Source organism: Urocitellus parryii, chromosome 7 (genome assembly GCF_045843805.1).
Source record: "Urocitellus parryii isolate mUroPar1 chromosome 7, mUroPar1.hap1, whole genome shotgun sequence".
Classification (NCBI taxonomy): Eukaryota; Metazoa; Chordata; class Mammalia; order Rodentia; family Sciuridae; genus Urocitellus; species Urocitellus parryii.
This window is the reverse complement of record NC_135537.1, coordinates 75,232,310-75,256,839: the sequence shown is the minus strand read 5'-3', so window position 1 is coordinate 75,256,839 and position 24,530 is coordinate 75,232,310. Positions and strand designations below refer to the sequence as shown.

At 35.8% G+C, this 24,530-nt stretch overlaps 1 protein-coding gene across 2 annotated transcripts in view; it reads right to left on the bottom strand.

The window, feature by feature from the left end:
• The window catches only part of Atp6v1h (ATPase H+ transporting V1 subunit H), a 101,808-nt gene extending 78,150 nt beyond the window's left edge, over positions 1-23,658 (bottom strand). Inside the window, exons 1-7 of one of the 2 annotated variants that reach the window (XM_026394396.2) lie at positions 23,409-23,658; positions 21,897-22,044; positions 17,496-17,598; positions 13,550-13,639; positions 11,851-11,964; positions 10,193-10,297; positions 6,928-6,981 (exon numbers count right to left, since the gene is read on the bottom strand). In XM_026394396.2, coding sequence (XP_026250181.1) covers positions 6,928-6,981; positions 10,193-10,297; positions 11,851-11,964; positions 13,550-13,639; positions 17,496-17,598; positions 21,897-22,009 — 579 coding nt within the window. In that variant the 5' untranslated portion in view covers positions 22,010-22,044; positions 23,409-23,658. The remainder of the gene's footprint in view (positions 1-6,927; positions 6,982-10,192; positions 10,298-11,850; positions 11,965-13,549; positions 13,640-17,495; positions 17,599-21,896; positions 22,045-23,408) is intronic. The other variant, XM_026394397.2, reaches the window with a different exon arrangement.
• Positions 23,659-24,530: the final 872 nt, after the last annotated feature.

Genomic DNA, 24,530 nt, shown 5'->3' with positions numbered 1-24,530 from the left:
GATAATTGTAAGGTATACTATTATTACCTAATATTCAGGAATTAAAATGCATATAGCCAAGAATTCTCTTGAAGATGACTTATGAAAAGAAATCATTCAGTCAATATTCATAAAATACCTAGATTAAATTGAGATATATTCTTGAAAACTTCACTGATAATTTACAAATTTATAAATGTCCAAATAACATTTTCAATATAATTTCCTTAATTAATATACTGTAGTTACATAACTATTGAGAATCTTATGAGGAAAAAGTGTTGTTAATATAACTAAGAAAACATGATTTACTTTATAAATTTCTAATTTATATACAACTTTCAAGAATACATCTAAGACATAGTATTAGGTTATCTTATTATTATCAGTGCTATGCTTTCAAAATGACACATAAAAGGTGGTCTTATATTCAAATACTTCATCATTTAATTTTCTTTTATACTGTGTGTGTATAATCCCTAGGAACTCCTTCCAAAAATTCGATCAGAAAAATGAAAGATTTTAAAAGAAATTGAAGACTTTAGAAGATGGAAAGTTCTCTCATGTTCTTGGATAGGCAGAATTCATACTGTCAAACAGCCATACTACCAAAAGTGTTATACAGATTTAATGCAATTCCTATCAAGATCCCAATGACATTCTTCATAGAACTAGAAAAAGCAGTCATGAAATTCGTCTGGAAAAATAAGAGACCCAGAATAGCCAAAGCAATCCTTAGCAAGAAAAGTTAAACAGGAAGCATCACAATAGCAGATCTTAAACTATACTAACGAGCTATGGTAACAAAAACAGCTTGGTATTGGCACCAAAACAGACATGTACACCAATGGTTCAGAACAGAAGACACAGAGACAAACCCACATAAATACAGTTATCTTATACTAGACAAAGGTACCAAAAACATACAACAAATGGTGCTTCAACAAATGGTGCTTCAACAAATGGTGCTGGGAAAACTGGAAATCCATATGTAGCAAAATGAAATTAAACCCCTATCTCTCATCCTGCACAAAAATTAACTCAAAGTGGAACAAGGACCCAAGAATTAAACCAGAGACCCTACACGTAATAGAAGAAAAAGTAGGCCCCAAATCTTCATCATGTCGGCTTAGGACCTGACTTCCTTAAGACGCAAGAAATAAAATCAAGAATCAATAAATTAGATGGATTCAAACTAAAAAGCTTCTTCTCAGTAAAGAAAACAATCAATAATGTGAAGACAGAGACTACAGAATGGGAGAAAATCTTTACCACAAGCACATCAGATACAGCACTAAACTCCAGGATACAGAAAGAATTCAAAAAACTTAACACCAAAAAAACAAATAACCCAATCAATAAATGAGCTAAGGAACTGCACAGACACTTCATGGAAGAAGAAATACAAACGATCAACAAACATGAAAAAGTGTTTAACATCTCTAGCAATTAGAGAAATGCAAATCAAAACTACTGTAAGATTTCATTTTACTCCAGTCAGAATGGCAATTATCAAGAAGACAAGCACATCTCAATGTTTGTAGCAGCTCAATTCACAATAGTTGAACTGTGGAAACAGCCTAGATGCCCTTCAACAGATGAATGGATAAAGAAACTGTGGAATATATATATACAATGTAATATTACTCAGCCTTAAAGAATGAAATCATGGCATTTACAGGTGAATGCACAGAGTTGGACAATATACATGCTAAGGGAAGTAAGCCAATTCCCAAGAAACCAAAGCCTGAATATTTTCTCTGATAAGTGGATGCTCATCCATATGTTTCTTCCTTTTCTTAATATTCATTTTGTATGTATACTTTAAAGATCACCAATATTTTGGAGGAACTTTGGATTGAACAGAGGGGAGGGAGAAAAAGGGAGGAGATGGTAGAATGAGATGGACATTATTACTCCTATGTATGGGTATGATTGCATGAATGGTGTGACTCTACATCAATGTACAACCAGAGAAATGAAAAGTTGTACTACATTTGTGTAAAAAAAATTTAAATTAATTTTTTTAAAAAGAATATAAGCAACAATAATTGTTAGCGAGGATGTGAGAGGAAAGGTACACTCAAACATTGCTGGTGGGACAGCAAATTGGTACAACTACTCTGGAAAGCAGTGTAGAGATTCCTCAGAAAACTTGGATTGGAGACACCATTTGGCCCAGCTATCCCACCCCTGAGTTTATACACAAAGGACTTAAAAATAGGCATATTACAATTATGTAGCCACTTTAATGTTTATAGCAGCTCCACTCACAAGAGCTAAACTATGAAACCAATCTAAGTGTCCTTAAACAGATGAATGGATAAAGAAAATGTGGTATATATACACAATGGAATATTATTCAGCCTTAAAGAAGAACAAAATTATGGCATTTGCAGGTAAATGGATGGAGTTGGAGAATGTCATGGTAAGTGAAATAAGCTGATTCCAAAAATCCAAAGACTCAATGTTTTCTCTGATATGCGGATGCTGATTCATAATGTGGGGGAGGGGCACTAGGGAAGAATGCAGGAACTCTGGATTGGGCAGAGGGGAGTGAGGGAAAGGGAGGGGCTCTAGGGGTAGGAAGAATGATGGAATGAGACGGACATTATTACCCTACGTACATGTATGATTACAAGAATGATTGTGCATCATGTATGGTCAGAGAAATGAGAAGTTGTGCTTCATTTGTGTACAATGAGTTGAAATGCATCCTGCTGTCATGTATAACTAATTAGAACAAATTTTGAAAAAATTTTTTAATTAAAATTAAAAATTCTTATGTTTCTTCCTTTTCTTAATATTCATTTTGTATATATATTTTAAAGATCACCAATATTTAAAAGTATCAACTTCATGATAAAAGACAAAGAAAAACCACCAAGAATTGCTTTGAGTAAATAACATGCTCTTGAAATTTACACTTAAGACAAGTACAGCAATCCCCCTTATCTACCAGTAATATATTCCAAGAACCCTGGTAGATACCTGAAACTGCAAATAGTCCTAAACCCTATATATGTTTTCTCCTACACATACATATTTATGATGAAGTTTAATTTATAAATTAGACACAGTAAAAGATTAACAACCATAATAATATAGAACAACTGTAACAACAGACTATGACAAAAGTTATTTAAAACTTACAAGTCTTTTATTTCTGGAATTTTCCACTTAATATTCTCAGACCACCATTGACTACTGATGACTAGAAAGCAAAACAACAAAAGACTGGGGAACTGCTACAATCAACTGCATGTTAGTATTACACCCCACAGACTCCACAGCTCCCCAACTAGAGCAGATTATAATTTAAGAATAGGCCTGATTGTATGCATTACTGACACAGCCCACATATATCTACTGCTTGGACAGCACTTTTGATGGATTGGAAACAAAGAGTTAAATCACGGATATCCTTTACCTCTTCTGAAAGACTGAAAAAAAAATCACATCATCACAGCACTAAATTAAAAATGAGCCAAAGCAGTAAAACCAACCTTCATTAACAAGGATAGAACTGCCACAGAATTTAAGGAATGTAACAAAAACCCAAAGAAACTAAGTTGTTCTCCCACCATTCTGAAATGCTATCATGGCATGCTAAAACATGGATGAATCTTGAAACATTATGCTAAGTTAAAGAAGCCAGTTACAGAAAACCAAGTACACATTTTCATTTCTGTGAAATGTTTAAAAGAGGAGTAGATTTGTGGTTGCCAGGAGCTGAAAGGGGAGAGCAGAAATGAGAAAGACTGTGGGTGTGTACAGGTGCTTTCCATTTTTCTGAGGTGCTGAAAATGTTCAAAGTTAGACTGTAGTAATGATTGCACAACTGCATAAGTATACTAAAAACCACTGAACTGCAAGTGGATGAATTTTATAGTACATGAAATAAATTTCAATAAAGCTTTTTTTAAAATCTTAAATAAAATTGAAAACTTACTTCCTCACTCAAACCAGCCACACACCCCAGTGCTACCTGGCTAGTGGCTACCATAATGGATGGTACAGATAGACAAAGTTTCCTTCAGCACAAAAAATTCTACTGCATGGAACTGTTCCAGAACACTGAGATGTAACATGTAACCAGCAAGGAGAATTTGGCAATTCCAGTCTTTCACTAGCAGTGAAACAATGTCCTCTAGAAATAACTGATGCAAGACTAGATCTGCAATGGACGTAGACAGAAAACAGGAAACGGTCAAATGTGGAAGCTAGGAGACATTCTGCTCTCCTACCCACAGGTATTAAGTGTTAAGTAGTCAGAAGAAAAAGGAAAACAAAGAAACAAAAACTCCAGATTCTAAGTCTTTCGAAGACAGTAAGAGATCACAGTATTCTCTTGTCAGGCCATCAGCCCAAGAATCCACTTTCCAGGTTGTGATGGTTCCTCAGAAAGAGATTTTTTTTTTTAATCTATATATGACAGTGGAATGGATTACAATTCTTATCACACATATAGAGCACAATTTTTCAAAACTCTGATTGTATACATTCACACCAATTCCTGTCTTCATTTATGTACTTTGGATAATAATAATCATCACATTCCACCATCATTTATAACCCCATGCACCCTCCCTCCCCTCCAACCCCTCTGCCCTATCTAAAGTTTGTCTATTCCAGAAAAAGAGATTTATAATGTACATTCAAAAACCAGTAAAGAACTAAGTAGATAAAGTAAGTAGATATAATTTGATGTTGTATATTATTTTCACAACTAGGTAAAGAGAATATAACACATTATGAGGAAATTCCACCTTTGCAATATTACATATTAAATTAAAATATCTGTAATGATCCACTCATGATGATGCTTCTGTGGACAATTTTTAAAAACTGTTCAAAATGTTTCTTACAGTGCAGTGTACAAATTTTTCTTGTTTTGTACTGCCATCAAGTGGCAATATTATGAAATGCAGAATACCGAACTGCTTTTCTCCATTCTCTGAAAACCTAAAAGGGGCTTTCAAGACACATTGACCTATTTAAAAGTCTGAGTAGGTAATGTGATTTGAGAAATGCCTAAAAATTCAAACCTGTCCAGTTGCCTCAAGAATAATTCTCTCACTAAGCAATTCATTTCACTGGAGTTTCTGCTACTCATTGGCTGTATGACCTGGGCAAACTGGTGTTTTTCTGCTTTGGCCTCCCTGCTTATCATAAAACATGGCTAATATTACAACATTCATCAAAGAAAGAGTTTGATTACTCAGGCAATGTAAATGTAAAGTGAGTAAAACAGTGGCAGGCAGAGAGTAAGTGCTCAGTAAATAGATTTCCTCTCCCCACCCTCATCCCAAAAAGGCTCAGCTAGTTCTACACTGTGTTCTGATTCCACTTCAGATTCCCTTTCCTGGTCTAACATACCATTTGTCAAATCCTTCAACCCATGCCAACCAGGAAAGCCAGGCTCCTAACTTTGACAATGGATTCTGCTGTCTAGTCTTAGAACATACATAATGGTATGTTCCATTTACATCATGGAAGCTCTAATAATCAAAATGGATATTAACTGGCCTATAAAGAGCTTAATTTAGTTCTACTATCTACAGCTTGTAGACACTACTCTCTAATGATGTTTTCAAGTATATCTACTCTCTAAAGGTGCTTAAACATTTCCAGCAAATGAAGCTAATTAAAAGCTCACCTTCATTTCTCTTCCCCCCACCAATCTTTCTCTCAGCTCATTCCAGTCATACCCATCCTTACTGTGTAAACTTATTTCCAATCCCTGACCTATCAGAGTACAGCAAAGTTAAACCATTCCCAAATGGTTTATCCAAGAAAGGAACTTGGGGAACCATGATTAGTTTTAACCATTAACTTTTTGGCTCTACAAAAAGGTGGGGAGAGATTGATTGAAAGGGAGGGTGAGGGGGTCCAGGTTTGACCACCATGTAGTCCACAAAAAGTCCTAAGCAGCACAGTGCAACAGCACATTTTAGGGCCACCAGTGAACTGAATCCCTGTTAACTGTTCAATATACTATTCACCCACTGGTTAGACAAATATTAGTTAGCTTTGTCAGACAACTGTGAAGAGAGTAACTTTATGATTATTTACTCCAGTTTTACACCTGAATTGAGATGCTTGTTGAATTCAGGTCTAAATGGACTGAAAAAAGAGAACAGAAAGGACAAGTTTCTTGGGGCTGGGATGGTGGCTCAGGGGTAGAGTGCTTGCCTCACATGTGTGAGATACAGGGTTCAATTCTCAGCACCATATATAAATAAATGAATAAAATAAAGGTCTGTGAACACTAAAAAATATTTTTTAAAAAAAGAAAGACAAGTTTCTTGACCATAGAAAAATTGAACACCACAGATCACATGTAATATATTGTTTTTTTGTTATGGTTTGGATCTGAAATGTCCCCTGAAAGTCTCATGTTTTAAAGCTTGGTCCCCATTTGATGGATTAATAATTTAAATGGACCACTAGAAGGTGGTGAAAACTATAGGTAGGTGGGGCATGGTTAGAGGAAGTAGGTCACTGGGGATTGTATTCTCATCCTTCCTCCCTCTCTCCCTATCCCCTTCCCTTCTTTCCTCCATCTCCCTCTTCTCCTCTACTTCTTTTACTGCCATGAGCTGAGAAGCCTTCCTCCACAACACCATTGCCCATAATGTTCTGCCTCATCTCAGGCCCAAAGCTGTGGAACCAGCTGACCATGGACTGAAACTCTGAACCCATGAGCCAAAATAAATCTTTCCTCCTTTAAGTTGTTCATATTAGGTATTTTGGTTACAGCAATAAAAAGCTAAATAACACCACTCTGCAATACAACCGAACTAAGTGGGGGTGGACAACACATCAAATTCATAGATTTACATTTGGGCAACTAGTAAACCCCTTGAAACTTTAAATATCTGTGACTCAAAATAATTTCTTTTTAGAGTGTGAGGAGGCCAGTGAATTAAGGAGGAATGTACTTACATCACTTGAAGAGACTGTTCCTGTTTCAACAGCAACACCGCTACCACGAAGTTTCTATTACGAAATAAATTACTTATTACTTAGTTTTGTTTTAATTTTTAACCTGATAATAGCTTATAAAAGGGACCTCAGTGAATTTAATAATTATTTTCCCTAATTCTACTTTATAAAAAAGCATGAGGATGATGTAAAATATTCTAAGTATCATTATACTCTTCCAGAAAATATCTTAATTGATAGATTACTAAAAATGGAAGAATAATCTGATGCTAATCTGATGCTAAATTTTATATGTGAAAATTTATAATATAATATATATTATATATATAATATAATACATAATATAATGAAAATTTACATTTCAAGATTTATTTACTGAATTTTTTTCCAATATGAAGACTGCTTCTCACTGAACTATCTACATTATATTCTGTGGCAAAGCTTTTCAAAATAGGTGCCTGACAATAGAAGATACTACATGAGACTGAAGATTAGGTCATCTATAGGAATGCTAATAAATTATGACAATCAACACCTCAAATATTATATAGACATGACCAAAGAAAATGTAAGGTAGAGAGTCAAAGGCTGAAATGTAAGAAGAAAAGTAACAATGAATTTCTCAAAGGAAATGTTTATTTTTATTCAATAACTACCAAGTAGTTGAACTACCAACTACCCAAAAAAAAAAAATGCCAGTATAAAGTCAAAGAACAAAATATCCAAACCTGTAACTAACTTGAGCTTTTGAAAGTTTATTTCCTCTAAAATCAAGAAAATTATAGTCCTTTTTATGGGGGGAGGAAAAAACACTTGAGGGAAAGAAAGAGAGACTGTTCTATGACATTTGAGCAAGGTAAAAGTAGTAAATAAAATCATAAATAATCCTACATTACTTCCTTTGAATAAGTCTACAATTTAATACTGATAAAAGGCTATTGAAGAACTTTCTGCTCACAGCAAGAGAGAGTGAGCCTAGAGCAAGCTGAAGCAGTGCGCAGACTATGGGACACAAAGCCAGACTAAGCAGGTACCCTGAAGAGGCACCCTGTCGCAGGATGACTTACAAAGCCGAAATGCTAAACCACACCGAAAGCCAAAGACTGGGATAAAAAGACAGCAATGGATAGATACAGAAAAGATCTTGAAGACCATTTATCAAATATGAAGAAGCTCAATTCTAATGAAAACCATTCTAGGCACTGAAATATTTACTTCCACAAATGATGAGAGAAAAACTTTCCCGCAATTGTTGGGACATGGTTACAATCAAGTAACGGTTAATTCTGATGTTGGTTAATTGAGGAAGAATAATCGTCTGTGAGGCAGTTTAAGTGATATTTCTATGAGAAAAAGTCTAAGGTGAAACTGCCCAAAGAGTGAGTGCAAGATTATAGAAGCAAACTCTCTGCCCTGCCAGTATTCATGTTATGAATTCAGCAACAATACAGCCTTAAAAGAAAGCTAACGTTAAAGCAGAAATGAGGTTTATTTAAAAGGAGAGATAATTTCATAATAGAAAAAGGGATCAGTTTTTCCCATTTAACTAATAAGCATTCTGATTCCAAACGATATATATTTAGAAATTTAAAATTTCATTTTCACAAGCATATTTTTTTCATGTTTTAAATACTGTTTGTTAAATACCTCACCAACTCAGTAAAATCTTCAAATTGGTAGTTCTCATAAAAATATTTTACAATGGTCTGGGATTGTGGCTCAGTGGTCGAGTGTTTGCCTGGCACACATGAGGCACTGAGTTCAAACCTCAGTACCACATAAAAATAAAGATATTGTGTCCACCTAAAACTAAAAAATAAATTTTAAAAAATATTTTACACAATAAGCCCACAAAGACTTAAAATTATTTTGGTGATTAAAAAGATTCAGTTTCATCTCAGACTTTCTATCCAAACATTAAAGGCAACTAGACGAAAAGAGGCAAGCAATAAGGCAAAAAGTAAAGCTCAGCAAAGTGTCATGGTGTCTTCCTTTCTGAAGCCTCAAATTAAAATCTGTGCAAATAATAAGGTCACTTGAGACCTATATTACAACTTTCCAAAAATGTATTTCAAATAGATCCTTTTTGGTAACCTAAGGATGACAATATAACAATTACCAATATTACTTCTCCTAGTCTCATTCTTCCATGTCACCTACCCCACTACATTTTCTTCCCCAGAACACTCCCCCTGACACCCAACATTATTTCTCTCCTTTTCTAAGCATCATTCCCACCAAACCTCCCCCTTATCACCTAACACTTAGTCACTAGAAACCTAAAAAAAATTACTTAGAAAAATCATCATAAATGTTCTATTTTACCCATTTCTAAGGAACGATTTATTTGGATAAATACAGAAAATTTGCCAATTTCCTCAGAAAATCTGTCATTTTTCCAGCTGTTTCACTAGCAAACCATCTTCCTTCATGAAGAAGCAGCTCTAGAAATGCCTGGAAGCAACCTAGATGCCCAACAAGCAGCTTCATGTCTCACTTTGAGCCTTACTATTCAATCCCACAATCATACTGTGGTATCATGAAAACAAGGTGAGACACAGCCATCTCACAGCTGGAATGGGCAGCTCCAGGGTTACCCAGGACATCTGGAAGCCCAGTACAGACTTTTGGCCAAGACAAGGATAAGCAGGCTAACTAACGTTCTATAAATGTTGTCTGTGGTTCATAACACCCGTGGTGGCACACAGACCAGTTTGTTTAATGGTGCAACCGGTTAGACGGCTTGACCTGGTTGTGACCAAAAGGATCTGAAAGACCTCAGTAGAAACTTTTGGAGAGCTCTCCCAAAAAACAAGAATTCTTGCACAAATCTTGATGGCTTAAATTCCTGAGGCAGATGTGAAAGCAGCCTGGAATTCCCTCCAACTGCACTACTTCTCCTTTACCAGAGGCCTTACGTGAGCATGTTCTTTGGAGTTGTGCAGGTCCTCCCAGTTCTCCAAGCTGTATAATCTTGGCAGCCACCTAGAAGGAAGACACTCCCTGACCACTGAAAAGCAAGAGCGGGAAAATGCAAGTGGCAGAAAAGACAGAAAGGTTTGAATTGGAGCCAAAGAAAGAAAAATTAAACATGCTACCATATCTAAGAGTAATTTGGCTTACTTATTAAGTTTTACTTTATAAAGTTCAAAATGGAATTACTTTCAATAAAATTTTTTTGTAATTCAACATATTTACTATAAATAGTTTAAGAGAACATGGATATTATGTTCCTTTTAAAGATACTAAAAGAAATTTCTGTTACCTGTGAACTCAGCTGAGTTTTTATCCAATTGAAATAGTAATTTAAGTCACTGCCTTCCATCAGTTCTTTTCCCCAAGCTGCTAACTTGGCAATAATTCTTGCTGCCTGAAAACAAAAAAGGAATACATTTGAATACCATCCTGATTGAAAACATCACATCATTTGCCTTAAAACTCAACTTCTAATCACTTTGATATATGATTTTTATAGCACTTGATTCCTGCAAAATAGTTTATAATTCACATTTTTAAATTTATTTTGAAATACAAACATTCAAAATGTATTTTTAGATATGACCACTAAAGTGAACCAAAATGAGATGTTTTAAGAATCTCATTTCCAGCTGCTCAGGAGGCTGAGACAAGAGGATCACAAGTTTGAAGCCAGCCTGAGCAACTTAGAGAGACCTTGTCAAAGTAAAAGGTTGGAATGTAGCTCAGTGGTAGAGCACCTTCCTAGAATAACTGAGGGTTCTTGGTTCAGTGCCCAGTATCAACAGCATATGCACTACTTGTGTATATAAGTAAAAGATAAAGAAACAAGAGATCTGACATTTCTATTCCTAGCATAATCTCCACCAACACATGGCAAATCAACAACAATCTGACCCTAGAAAGTTAAAAGGTTGGCCACAAGTAGTATAACTTATCATGGCTGTACATTTGCTCTTTAATATATTTGTCAATTTTATTATAACACTAAAAAGATATTTCAGTCAGGCAAATAGACAGTGAAAATAGGACTCCAATATTTAGAAGAAGGAAGCATGTTATTGTTTTTTAAAAAGTTATTCTTTAAAATGAAGTTTATACCATTAGTCTTCCTTTTTAAGTTCCCATTTTATAAATGTTTCATTATACATACAAAATATAAATGCACTAACACATAAATAAATACAGAAATACATGGAGGAAGAGAGAGAGAGAGAGGTAACATACATGCACAAAAATGTTTCAGACAATAGCCTCTGATTTGAATAATTTAAAGCTACCTACTGAAACAAGGAAGAGCCTCCAAGATCCTCTTCCTTCTTCCCCACCCCACTCCACTCCTGCCCCAGGCCCTCCACTGGACATAGATAAACCTTGTTTATGCAAGCATTTATTCTCTCCTTCCTCTCATCCCTTCTCTACTCTCTAAGAAAGATTCTTCAATGTTAGATCTTCTAAAAACAGCCCTTCAAGCTAAGACTAAAATAAGAGTGCTTAAGATATTAAAAAGCAGGCAATTACTTAATTAAAATAAAATTAAACACAGTAGCTGCTTCAAAGAAAAATTCAAGTTCTACATGGTATACTGTAGTTAATCCTACTATAGAAAATTTGAGCTGTTTGCACATGTAAAGTCACCACAGACTGATACTAGTGAACTCATTATTACCCAGTAATCTACAAAACTTTGTGTCAGAGCAACTCTATCTCCTTCCAATTCACTAATGTCCGCTTTTTACTAAGCACACTATTAAGAAAAGCTAATGTCACAGTAGTTACTCTTCTAAGAACTGGCAAGTTACCAGGTAATAAATGTTTCTTATCTAAATCAGAATGTAACCATGATTTTACGTCAATACTTTTAAAAAAGTGAAAATAAGTAAATTCCTTTGTTATAACACATATATACTATTATTTTAAAAACAATATGATCAATTCAGAATTTACCATATGAACAGTAAAGGGATCCTGACGATTCAACATTGGCAGAAAGTACGGCCAGGCAGTACTCTTGCTACGTTTCGCATACTCAAAGAAAATGCTGACACGCTGGTGATTTTCCTAAAACAAAAAAAAATTGTACCACTAATCCAAATGAATTTCACTGATGAATGCAAAAATTGTGACTAGTTCTCAACCTTTTATTTTATATCCCTTTAGGTATATGTTCTTTCCCCCCCTCTAGGTATATGAGTATCTCTCTCATTATTATGGGGCAGTGGGTAGAGATGGTGGTAGGGACAGATACTTTACAAATAAAATCACCTTTAATGATTATGATTATTTTAAATCACAAGGTGGAACTATACATTACATTTCTTCTCAGCCTATACCCTCTGACCTGCTGCTCCCAACATGTCTTGACACATCTTTGGACACCAAAGTGTCAACATCATGGCCACCATACAAAGGAAATTAGGAGGGGTCATAAAAGCCTACATGAAGGATAAGCAGGAAATTCATCAACTATTAACAAACAGGTAAGGGAAACAGAACTACATAAATCTCAAATGTTCAAAGTTACTTCTAGCACATCTTGATAGAAAACTCAGGATAATAAACACAGTAAAACCAGCATATCACTCAGGCAGGCAGATACAGGAGTTGGTTCAAATTACGCAAATATCTCCCAAGCTTTTCTGCATATCACTGGCTAAAATCCACTTTCTGGTTCATTAAGTGAATACAGTTGATAAGCAGCAATATTTTCTAAAATAACCATAAATAATAACATCATTTTTTAATTATTTTTAAATACCATGGTTTAATATCCATCTGTGCTAACAGCAACCTACTTGAGGAAAAGACTACTATATTCTTAAGCAATTACTCATTAGTTTAAAATAGTTATGATAATGACTTTGACAAAGGATTCAAAATTCAGGTAAGCCATTATACTTCATTGGTAGAGGAACCAGGCTACAAACCTTAAAGAAAATAAGATAAAGTCCTTCTAGTCTGGTGCACTGGGCAATTGCTGTTGCTATGCAGACATAGAAAACAAAACAATTGACTTAAGAACTCAAATATAATATTGATATACAGAGACTATAATATTGATTTACAAAGCTATTGCTTTGTCTGCATAAACAAATCAGTTCAATAATAGAACAGAATAGAAATGATGTTTATAACAGCAATAAGGGAGACAAAATACTTAGGCTTAAGGTAAGAAATGTACAAAATCCTCTATGTGAAAAACACTACAACACTCCTAAACAAACATGTATTTAAATAAATTGAATGACATCCCTTGTTCTTGCATACAAAATTTCCATAAAGATATCATTACTCCCTTATTTGAAAATTTAAAGCAACTCAGTAAAAATGGCAACAAACTTAAATAAAAATTACATGCCCTTTATCAGAAAAAAAAAAGGAAAGCCATGTCAGTTTTAGTACACAAAGTATCCACAAAGCCTCATATGATTCATCAAATTTTGTTGGTATTCAATGCAAAACTCTGAGGTAGCTCAACAAAAGCTATATATGGGTTACTTGATATTCTGAAAAACAAAAAATAGCTTACGTATGAATACTTCCATCTTTAGCACTACCAATGTGTTAAGTGAAACTTTACAGAAATGTTATTTCTGTAAACAAAAAGATGAAGTCACCAAAGGTATTAAGAAATGAATATACCTACCTGCAACATATCATCAACCATAGTTAGTATGTACTGCACTGTCTGTTCTTTGGAGATATGAGTCATCAGATTTATGAAAGTTTTAGCACACTATGGAAAAATGAAATTAATGTTAATTATTGTTTTCACTTGCAAATACCATTTTACAATTAAAATGTTTACTTCAGTAAAACATTTCTCTTTCAAAAATAGAATACAAATACTATTAGCTAACAGAATTATAGAAAATGTATACCTTTTATAAATATTATTGAAGTATGGGAGGACCTTACTATGACTTGCATCAGTTATGTGTTGTTATTTTGTTTTTGTGGTACTAGGAACTGAACCCTAGACCTCATACATGCTATACAAATACTCTTCCACTGAGCTACATCCCCAATCCTTTTTATTTTATTTTGAGAGAGTCTAAGATGCCCAGGCTGTCCTCAAACTTGTAATCCTCTTGCCTCTGCCTCCCAAATAGCTAGGATTACAAGTATGCACCACTGTGCCTAGCAGATTTCTTTATCATTTCTACTGGCAAACCTCAAAATGTTTACTATTATTAAGTAGACATACCTAGAGCCACAGTCAATTCTTGATTCAAGAAAGCACAGTTATATAGACAATTAAAAATGGTACATAGATTTGAGTATTTCATTCTTTTCAATCTTTACTTTTTGTGCTGAGAAGTAGAAAACTAGAAAAAGAGTACTTCAGATTGTTATTAGAAGCCCTTGATCCGTCTCCATTCTACAACATATTAACTACATAACAATCTCTCCAGAATTCAATAAAAATTGAAGCCAACAACAGATTATCTACCAATTTTCCCAAGATCACTGTGAGAATCACATCAACTAGTTCACAGACTCCTTCAACCACCCACGGTCCTATATCAGAAAATCTGATCAGCAGTAGGACTGTATCTTATTTGGGGTCTAGGATCTAAACTCAATGTATAAATCAAATAGGGCACCAAGTTATTTCATAAAGTCCTTTAAATCATCCCTAGAGTTATGACTTTATGAATGCAACACATTCAGAAATAGGTTTGTCTTTATACTTCAAAACTTTCTGTATCCCCAAAGACGTACAAATTGAAATGTTTCACTCTGTATTCATGCATTCAATAAATCCCCAGTGAAACAAACAGCATGCAATAAATCCTATGCTGTAAACTTATCAAAATAATATTCATTCCAGAATTTATCCTGTATCTAAGAGTCATATCTACCTTGGAAAGACAGTCCTTTTACCATACTGAACAAGGGAATTGTAAAGATTACAAGATGTGCCTATAATTATCTTTAAATCCTTTAGAAAGTTAATATTACATTCAAAACAACCAGCAATTTTTAGTCAATACATTAAAATGGAAACACTTTCACCTCTTTAAATAAAAAAAATAGAAATTGCCTGTGACACTTCTGTCATTACTTTTGTTTTTCAATATATTGCCTTTTTTTTTTAATAAAATCAGACGTTTATTTTCTGGTAACAATCCAGAAAAAGGATCACACCAGAGACACCAATTAAGAAAGAACCAGTTTACTTAACTAAAAAGTCTTATCTTATTAACATCATTTTCCCAGTCTTAGTGCATGATAGGGACAGTAGGATGACAACAGAAGACATCACAAAGGAAAGGAGGGAATAGATTTGCTTGCATAATTGAAGCCTCAATATGGCAAAGGGACCCATCAACCAAGTTTAAAATTCAAGAAATGAGCTTTGAAAATATGGCATACAGCTGGTATGTTTAATGCATGAAGGAATTGACAAATCAGTAAGATAGGTATAAACATTCCTACAGAAAAGTAAGTAAAGAATATAGAGAAGTAGTTATTATTTTTAAAAAATATTTTTTAGTTGTGTCGGACACAATAGCTTTATTTTATTTATTTTTGTGTGGTGCTGAGAATTGAACCCAGGGCCTTACATGTGCTAGGCGAGCACTCTACCTCTGAGTCACAACCCCAGCCCTAGAAGCAGTTATTATGAAGAAATAAAAGACTAAAAAAATTATAAATGCGTGACATTATTATAATAAGATACTATTTTCAGACAAAAATCAAAATGCCTAAAATATAAGAATGAATGATTAGACCCAAAACAGGTGCTGAAACACCTTGAGCACGTTTATACACTGCTGGCAGGCATTTCAAATTAGTATAACCTATCAAGAGGACATCTTTATAATGTACATAAAACTCACATAAATATCCAAATTGTTTGATCAGCAATCACATTTCTAGAATTCATTATGAGGAAGTAAGAATGTTTACCTCAAGACTTCTTATAAAGAGAAAAAATGGAAGTAACTAAATTATGTAGGGTACTGGTATAGAATATGGTTCATTCATTAAATGGAAAACTACACAATTATTTTTAAAAGACACAGGATAACTGCTACAGGTATAGGGGAGGAGATATACAGTTAAATGAAAAGAACAAAACCATGTACATGTATCACACCATTTTCTTAAACCTCAGATTTGTATCAGTAAGTTATATATGCATAAAAAATGGTTAGAGATATTCTGAAGTGTTAACACAGGTCCACCTTGAACAGGAATATCAGGTAGAATAATAATGCTTATTTTATTCTTACTGTATTATTATATTTCATTATTTTTCTACAGCAAACATGTATAACAAAAGAAGGTAAAACTGCTGGACATGGTAGCACAAGCCTGTAATCCCAGTGGCTCAGGAGGCTGAGGCAGGAAAATCGCAAGTTCAAAGCCGGGCTCAGGAACTTAGCAAGGCACTAAGCAACTCAGTGAGACCCTGTCTCTAAATAAAATATAAAAAAGGGCTGGGGCTGGGGCTCAGTGGTTAAGTGCCCCTGAGTTCAATCCCCAGTATCAAAAAAAAAAGAAAGTAAAACTGTGGTGTGGTAGCATGTAACTATAATCCCTGCTACTGAGCCAGATCACAAGATCAAGGCCAGCCTAGGCAATTTAGCAAGATATGCCTTTTTATAAAAGGTGTAAGGGTATAGAGTGCTTTCCCAGTATGTGCAAAGCCCTGAATTCCAACCCCAACACCATATTAAAAAAAAAAGGCAAAATGTCAAACTATATACATTTTAAATTATTATATATGAAAAACTCCAAAGATAAACAATAGGTTAAAAAACACTTGTTATAAATGGCAAATGTTAATATACCTTCTATGTTAAAAGATTATATAAGGAGCTAGTCATGCTTGCATGTGCGGGCCCTGAGTTCAATCCCCAATACCCCAAAAAGGTATAAAATAAAAAAGAATCAAAATCTTACAGATTACAATAAAAAGAACCCCCAAAAGTTCAAAATAAAAACTTAACAAAGAGAAAAAAATGTAATCCCATGTAGTTGAAGTAATATCACTTTTAATCCTCAAATTAGATTGTTTTTAATTATGTTATTATGTTATTTAATTATGTTTTTAATTATATTATTCAAACTTCACTAGTGAGAATGTAAAGCAAAAAAAAACTTTAAAATGTTAAGCTTATTTTAAAACTTTATATACTTTGAAATAGTAGCTTCAAAGAAATATATTCTATGAAGGTACACAAGAACAGAAAAGGATGAAGGCATAAACATGCTCAATATAACTTTTCTATAATTAACAAGAAAACTAGAAATATCTTAAATGTTTTCCAATAAAAGAATTTTTAATTAAATTATGGTGCAGGACTAGGGGTGTAACTCAGTGGTAAAATACATACTTGGTAAGCACAAAACTCTGACTTAGATCCCCAGCAACACCAAAAAAAAAATTATGGCACATAAAACTACAATGCAATATCACAGTCATTCAGATTTTTTTACAGGATTTTTTTTGGAGGGGTAGGTACTAAGGATTGAATCCAGGGCCTGCATGCATTCTACCACTGAACTATAACTCCACCTCTTTCTAAAATTTTTTTAATGGCATGGAAAAGTCATAGCAAAATGTATATATAGATCACCTGGCTGCCTTCCGTTTGAAGCATTTCTTGCTTCTCTTCAGGACTTCTTTTCATTTCAAATCTTTGAATAAACTCACAATCTTCAGCAGAAATCATCTGCCCCCTAGAAAATGAGAATAAATTGTTTTGTTCAATAAGAGTTGAACAGCCACTGTAAGTAAATGATTGAGGAATTCCAGCTTTTTTCCTCTCTCCTTTATATTGTTCAATAACATTATAGCAGGACATTGTTTTGGTCTAGGCTCCTGTACCAAGCCCCAACAAACTGACTAAAAATCAAAATAGAGTCACTCATACTAAAGACCCACATCACCAAACTAAAACTAAGCTCTTACTTGACCTTAAGAAATCAGGAAAGATAACCACCAAATTCCCTAAATGGGCCAGTTTTACTAGGTATGATAATGAAGTTCACCCTGTTTAATCCTTACCAAAAAAGTTACCTGATTATTAACCAATTAGATATTTTTCTATTGTTCTGGTTCTCTGTTCCCACCTTACAAAGAATGTAACCTTAATATGACGATTTCATATTTTGTCGTATATTTCTTCTTTCTTCAGCCTTTGTCTAACAAAACCAACCTCTTCTGTTCAGACCATCAGAACACTTATTCTGTTTTATGGAGTGAAGTGTTACCTGACTCTACAATCACAAGAAACACCAATTAAGATCTTTAAATTTGTTTTAATTTTGTCTTTTGACAGTACTAAAACACAAGAATTGACATACAGGCCCTGACATCAAATAGATATCAAAATTTAGCTCTATCACTTATTTAGTAATGATATGACATCTGTGGAAAGTGATTTAATTTATCTACAAAATGGGGAAAACAGCCACATTTCTTTCAAGGGGCTGTACTGAGGGTTAAATTAAGTAATTCACATAAGATGGTTAATACAGCACCTGGCCCACAGTATGCACTCACTAACCAGTCACCTTTTAGCATCAGCCAAAGTCTTGTCCACATGCCAAACAATTTACTTGACTATCTTATTTATCACAACCAAAACCACTTCACATTGAATTTCTCCACTCATTTCCTTCAGCACATTTTTCCCTCTATATTCAGAATAGGTCATCCTTCTCCTCTCTGAAAAATCCCCTTTCCATTCTGATCTCATCTACATAGTTCCTCCCTGCTCCTGAGGCATCCCCTCATCCCTGGCTTTTTGTTTTTCAAGATTTATCCCCATGGCTCAATCAAACTATGTCCTTCAAGGAGATTCAAATCAATAGAGCCCCATCTTCCTTCTCAATTTTCACGGATTCAGCCATCACCACCACTCAATCTATCTTTCTGTTGCAAACCTAGCTTGACCTCTCAACTTCTCCACTCATCAAGGACTCCAACATGTCACAGCCCACAACACCCCGATTCTAATCGTGTGTGTGCGCGCGCGCGCGCGCGCGCGCGCGTGTGCGTGCGTGTGTGTGTGTGTGAGAGAGAGAGAGAGAGAGAGAGAGAAGATACACCTGGGATTGAAAATAGGGGTGCTTAACCCCTGAACCATGTCCCCAGCCCTTTTTATTTTTTATTTTAAGACAGGTCTCTCTATGTTACTGAGGCTGGTTTTAACTCTCAATCCTCCTGCCTCAGCCTCCAAGCCACTGGGATTACAGGCGTGCACCACCAAGCCCAGCTCCCCATCCTAATCTTTACATCCAGACCCTTCTTTTAAAATACATATCAGCAGCTTTGCTAGTCTCTGTAAGACTCTGGTCTGAAGGAGTCTGGAGGGAGTCACAACAAACTACCCAAAGCTCTGTAAGCACTGCAAAATCTTCCAAGCCTCAGCTCCCTGCCTGGAGCTTCCTTCACTGCAACCCCCAGCTCCTCAGCTTGATCAGCTCCTATGAGTACCTTCATGTGTTCTATAAAAACTTCCTCAAGTCTCCTAGCCCTTCCTTGTTTTGTATATATACACACATGCAATAAATTTCTCCACACTTACCACAATTCATTATTTAATTTGTTTAAAGATGTGTTTCCTCATTGGACTTTAAACTAAAGAGGGAGTGTGGTATGTTATGATTTTTGTAGCCTCAGATACAGTTTTATTGGACCAGCTTGAGTAGAACATGCCATGCCCACTCATTTCTATACTATTTAGTTAAGAAAAAGCTTAATCAAATATAAACACATTTCTGAATACTGTATTTTCATAACATGTTAATTTTTGAGAGACAAAAGCATATTGGCCTTTGACATAAAAACTCTTCCACAAGTTTTGTTATGTCAAGCATATGTGATACAAAATTCATTAATTATAGAGGTGATATTCAGCCCCCAACAATCTGTAAGGTCTTTAGGGGAAAGTATAGTCCACACCCTCTAGTGTTCTCACATCAATAGGCTCAGCAGCAGGCACAGTTAACATCTGGTGAACATTTACATACAGACATACAGAAGAGTTTTATAAAAGAAATTTGTGAAATGGACAACAGAATAAAGGTCACAACTAGGAAACAGAAAAAGCAATGTATGTAGTACAGAGGCTATGGAATAGGAAAAACAAAAGAGAAAACAAGTTAAAATCTCTATGTCACTAAAAACATTCCAAATACCAATACTAGAGAGAGTGCTATCAGCCTGCTAGTACTTTATGTTCAACAATATTATTCTATTTAGGTTATAAACAGATTCAGCCTTTATAAACATGAAAATTCTTTTCCCTCTAGTATAAATGAACTGTGGACAAAAGTATTATAAAACAGCTCAGAATCCTAATTTCACAAGTAATTTTAAAAACTACAATTACCAGTGACCAAAGAACATCTTTAAATCCCTCTTCCTCCTCCTGTCCTTCAGTCAGTAGTCCCACAATAATCTACCTCCTTAAAGTGAGAATTTAGAAGTCGTCCTAGACCACTTTCACCCCACACATCAAATCAATCACCAAGATTTTCTTAAATCTATACAATTCCACCCGTCCTAACAACCTTAACTACTGCTATTGCTTCTCCCAGCCTTAGGTTTGTTACCCACAAATCCACCTTTACACCATTGGTAAAGCCATCCAACCAAGGGACAAATCTCATCATTTAACTCCTAGCTAAGAACTTCAATAGCTATAGCAATGATTTTTAAAACTGTGCTCCTTAGAATCCTAATGAGGATAGTGAATGGTCTTAAAGACCATTCACTCTGAGGAATACGCTCCCAACTCCACTTAGCTACAATTTTCACCTGTTTTACACGCTGAGATTCCTTATTAGACCCCAAAGCCAACCATGGGATCCACAGCTTAAAATCACCCTGAAAAGCACTGACAGGATTAAGTCCAAACCTCTTCCAAGGTTACCCATGTACTCAGGTCCTTCAAAACAGGACCTGGCTGCCTCTCAGCCTCAGCTCTCCCCACTGCCTGCTTCCAAAACATGAATGACTGTCAGCCAGTGTGCCATTTTTTGCTTCCTTGCCTTTGCTCATGATGTGTGGTCTACTTAAAAGGTTGCCCTTTTTACCACATGGCTAAATACCATTCATTCTTAAAAACTCAGTTCAGAGACCATGCCCTTCAGGAAAAATTCCTGAGGATATGACTAGCTGCCCTTTTTCTATGTACCAAATAGATCCTGGGCATTTTTCTATTATCATAGTCAACACACTAAATTAAAATGACTTGCATATGTAGTGTAAGTTCCTTTAGAGACAGTATTCTATATCCTTTTTGCAGCTACAAAGCCTTCAAAATGTATCAAAATGTGGTCAATATATGTTTGATGAGTGACTAAGTTAACAGACATAAAATAATCACTTTTGAACACTATATACTACAACAAAACAAATTGCTAATTATAAAGCTACAGATGCTTCAATTAATTTTTAAAATGTATAAGCAAATTGGAAATGAATTTCCTTAATTATTCACTCCGTTATAAATATGGCAACAAGCCTGAGGGATATTGATTCCATTTCATGTTTACTATATCAAACCCAAGAGTAGTTAAGTGATTTGCCAAACACCAAACCAACAGAGAACCAAAATTCACCCCCAGCTCTTGAAACTCAGAAATTCATGCTTCTTCTTAGTAAGAACTATCTGGCAACCATCTGCCCCGACTCTGATCACCAAGGTATACTGGGCTCACATGGCATGTTTAGGCCCTCATCCCCTTCCTCCCTCCACAGCCCATGAACATTCCTCCCATGTTTCTCACTCATTCAAATTCTTCCCAGACACATAAAACCAAAAGCACTAGTAACATTTCTATTTCTCACTAGAGTCTCAAGCTGTTTCCACCATACTATGCTGTCTCCCTGAAACAACTAGTTATTCTGAGGAAATGTTTCTTCCACATTTACTAGTATTTTTCCAGCGCTTCTCTCATAGAAGCGTGACCATGAAAAAGTCTGATGCAAAAGCACATGATTACCCATGATTCACAGTACTTACTGAAGATAGGACTGCCAGTTTACTTTATTCGCTCGAACTTCTGCAGCCTTGGCTGCAATAATGTTGGTTGGGACAGCAGCATCCACAGCACCTCGAATATCCATTTTGGTCATCTAAATTTTACGATCTTGAATGCTTTTTAACAGACCTTCAATTTAGATGCAAGGTAAAAAACAATACCAGATATTAATTTTTCATTTATAACCACTACTATCATCATCACCATCACTTTAATGTCCCCAGGCATTCAACTCAAATATTAAATATTCTCAATTTGAAAACACTAATGTTATATTTCATATCTTGTCCACTGTCCCAAAAAAAAAGAGTTCTCTACAGGTTTTTTCTTTTCCAGGAAAGGTTATTTATTTATTAGTCCTAATATCACAGTGAAATTTTTAAAGTGACCATTTAAATACTGACATCAGAAATCATGACTAAAAAGAACAGGCATACAAATTAGGGGAAAAAATACATACACACACACACACACACACACACACACACACACACACACGGTGCTGGCTGAGGATTGAACCCAAGGCCTTGTGTATGCTAAGGAAACTATTTTAAATTTATACAATTGGGTTCAAATTTCCTCTTTTGATAGAGAAAAAATATAAATCACATATTAATGTTTACTAAGCATCATTTTAAAGTAACACATTAAAAATTATAAGATCTTCCTAAAATTCATTCAAACTAAAATGTACAAAGTGGGAAAGTAATTTCTCAGAAGACAGTGCTTTTCTTTAGCAACCAAAATTCATAATATTTCCAAAATCAATTTTGGGAGAAATTTTTCAATCAAAAACTATTGCGATTTATATACAACCAACAATGAGAGCCTGAGCCGGTTTCATAAAAGAACCTACAATAATAAACATTTACATACTTCTCATCCCTAAAACTTAACAGATAACAGCTTATGCCTGACTTTATCACAAAACAAAACGTAGGTTCCTATTAGCAAAATATAAGTTCTTGGTCATGGTCACAAAGATGCTAAAGTCACACCCAAAATTTTATTCCGAGTTCCCAACGACCTTAGTCAGTTTGAAATTTAACCTCTGTATTGAGGATTTGCTGCCTAAACAAGCCAGTGCAGTTGGGGCTGCCTCGGACCCGGTAAAAACAGGCTCAGCCCAGGCTAGGCTGGAGCTCTGGAACTATCAGGCTCGGCCCCAGAGGCCTTTCCTGGGGTGGCTCGGGTGCCTCAAGACTGTTATCTTGGTCCGTGAACCACTGGCACCTCCGGCAGGCTGGGGGCATGGCCCAATCCTGGAGAAAAGATCTTTTTTATCCATTCCCCTTCATTCCCCTGGCCCACTCTTCCTCCCTTCCCCCTTAGGGGAAGGCTCTGCGGTTTCGCAAACCTGATCGAGGCCTGGAAGGAAAGCCATCTGGCCACCCCTGGCGGGAGGACAGGTGGGACCGAGCGGTAAGGGACCAGCGTGCAGCAGGGAAGCTGGGGAAACCGCAGTGGTAGTCTCACCGGGGCAGGTGCCTTACCTCTTGAATCCTGGGGACCCCACAACGCACCCACAGGAGAAGGGGAGGGTGCGGCGGCCGGGGCGTTGAGGCCGCAGCCAGTCTGGGGCGCCGAGTCAGAGCCAAGTTGGCGTCTCCTGTCGGTCCCAGGGGGCTTGAACGGCGGCGGCGACTCGGGAGCAGGAAAGTGCAGCGGTTCCGGCACCAAGGAGACGTTGAGGACCCACAGGCAGAAGGAAGCCCAAGCTGCTGCGGAATGACAGGAGCGCTGGTCACGTGAACAGAGGCACGTGACCGCCGCGGAAGGCGGAAGCCGAGAGAGCCCAAAACAACCGGAGGGGGGGGCGTTGCGCTAAAGAGGGTCTCACACCTTGGGACCACGGCGTCTGCTCCGGAGCCACAGAGACCGTGCGAACCTGATCCGAACTCGCGCTCCTAAACCAGCGGCCCACCGGGGACAGCTCAGAACCCCGGTCTGGAAATAGCGAGCAAGGCCAAAATTTAACTTTTTTTGCAAAGAATGATCTAATAATACCTTTTAAATAGTTTGATTTTCTTTGGGGTTTAAGAACTCAATGAAGCAGGCATTCTTATTCCGATTTTAAATATGAAACTGAAAAGTGGAGCACAAAAGTTATCTTCACCTAGGGTTGCAGATTTGGCAAATAATATATGTTTCCTATAGTAATTGCAATTATAATAAAAAGTTATTTATTTTTTATTTAAAATTCAAATTTAGTTTAGCTTCCCATATTTTATTTGACAGCTCTCTCTTGAGCCCAGGTTTTCCTTTTGTATGGCCGCAGCTACCCCTCTTTGTCTTAAGATGAAGTGATACTAAACTGCACCGCTGGTCATATTTATTTAACAGCATGTTTTGGCTAAAAGCACTGGAAATGAATTATAAATATAACCAGTACGTTTCTATTAAAAATATTGAGGTCAGAGCTGGAGTTTTGGCTCAGTGGCAGAGTGCTTGCCTAGCATATGTGAGGCACTGGGTTCGATTCTCAACACCACATATAAATAAATGAATAAAGTAAAGGTTCATCAACATCTAAAAAATATTTCTTTTAAAAAATATTGAGGTCAAGTTTTAAAACAAAACTAATATGGTACATGATAAAAACACAGTGTGCAAAA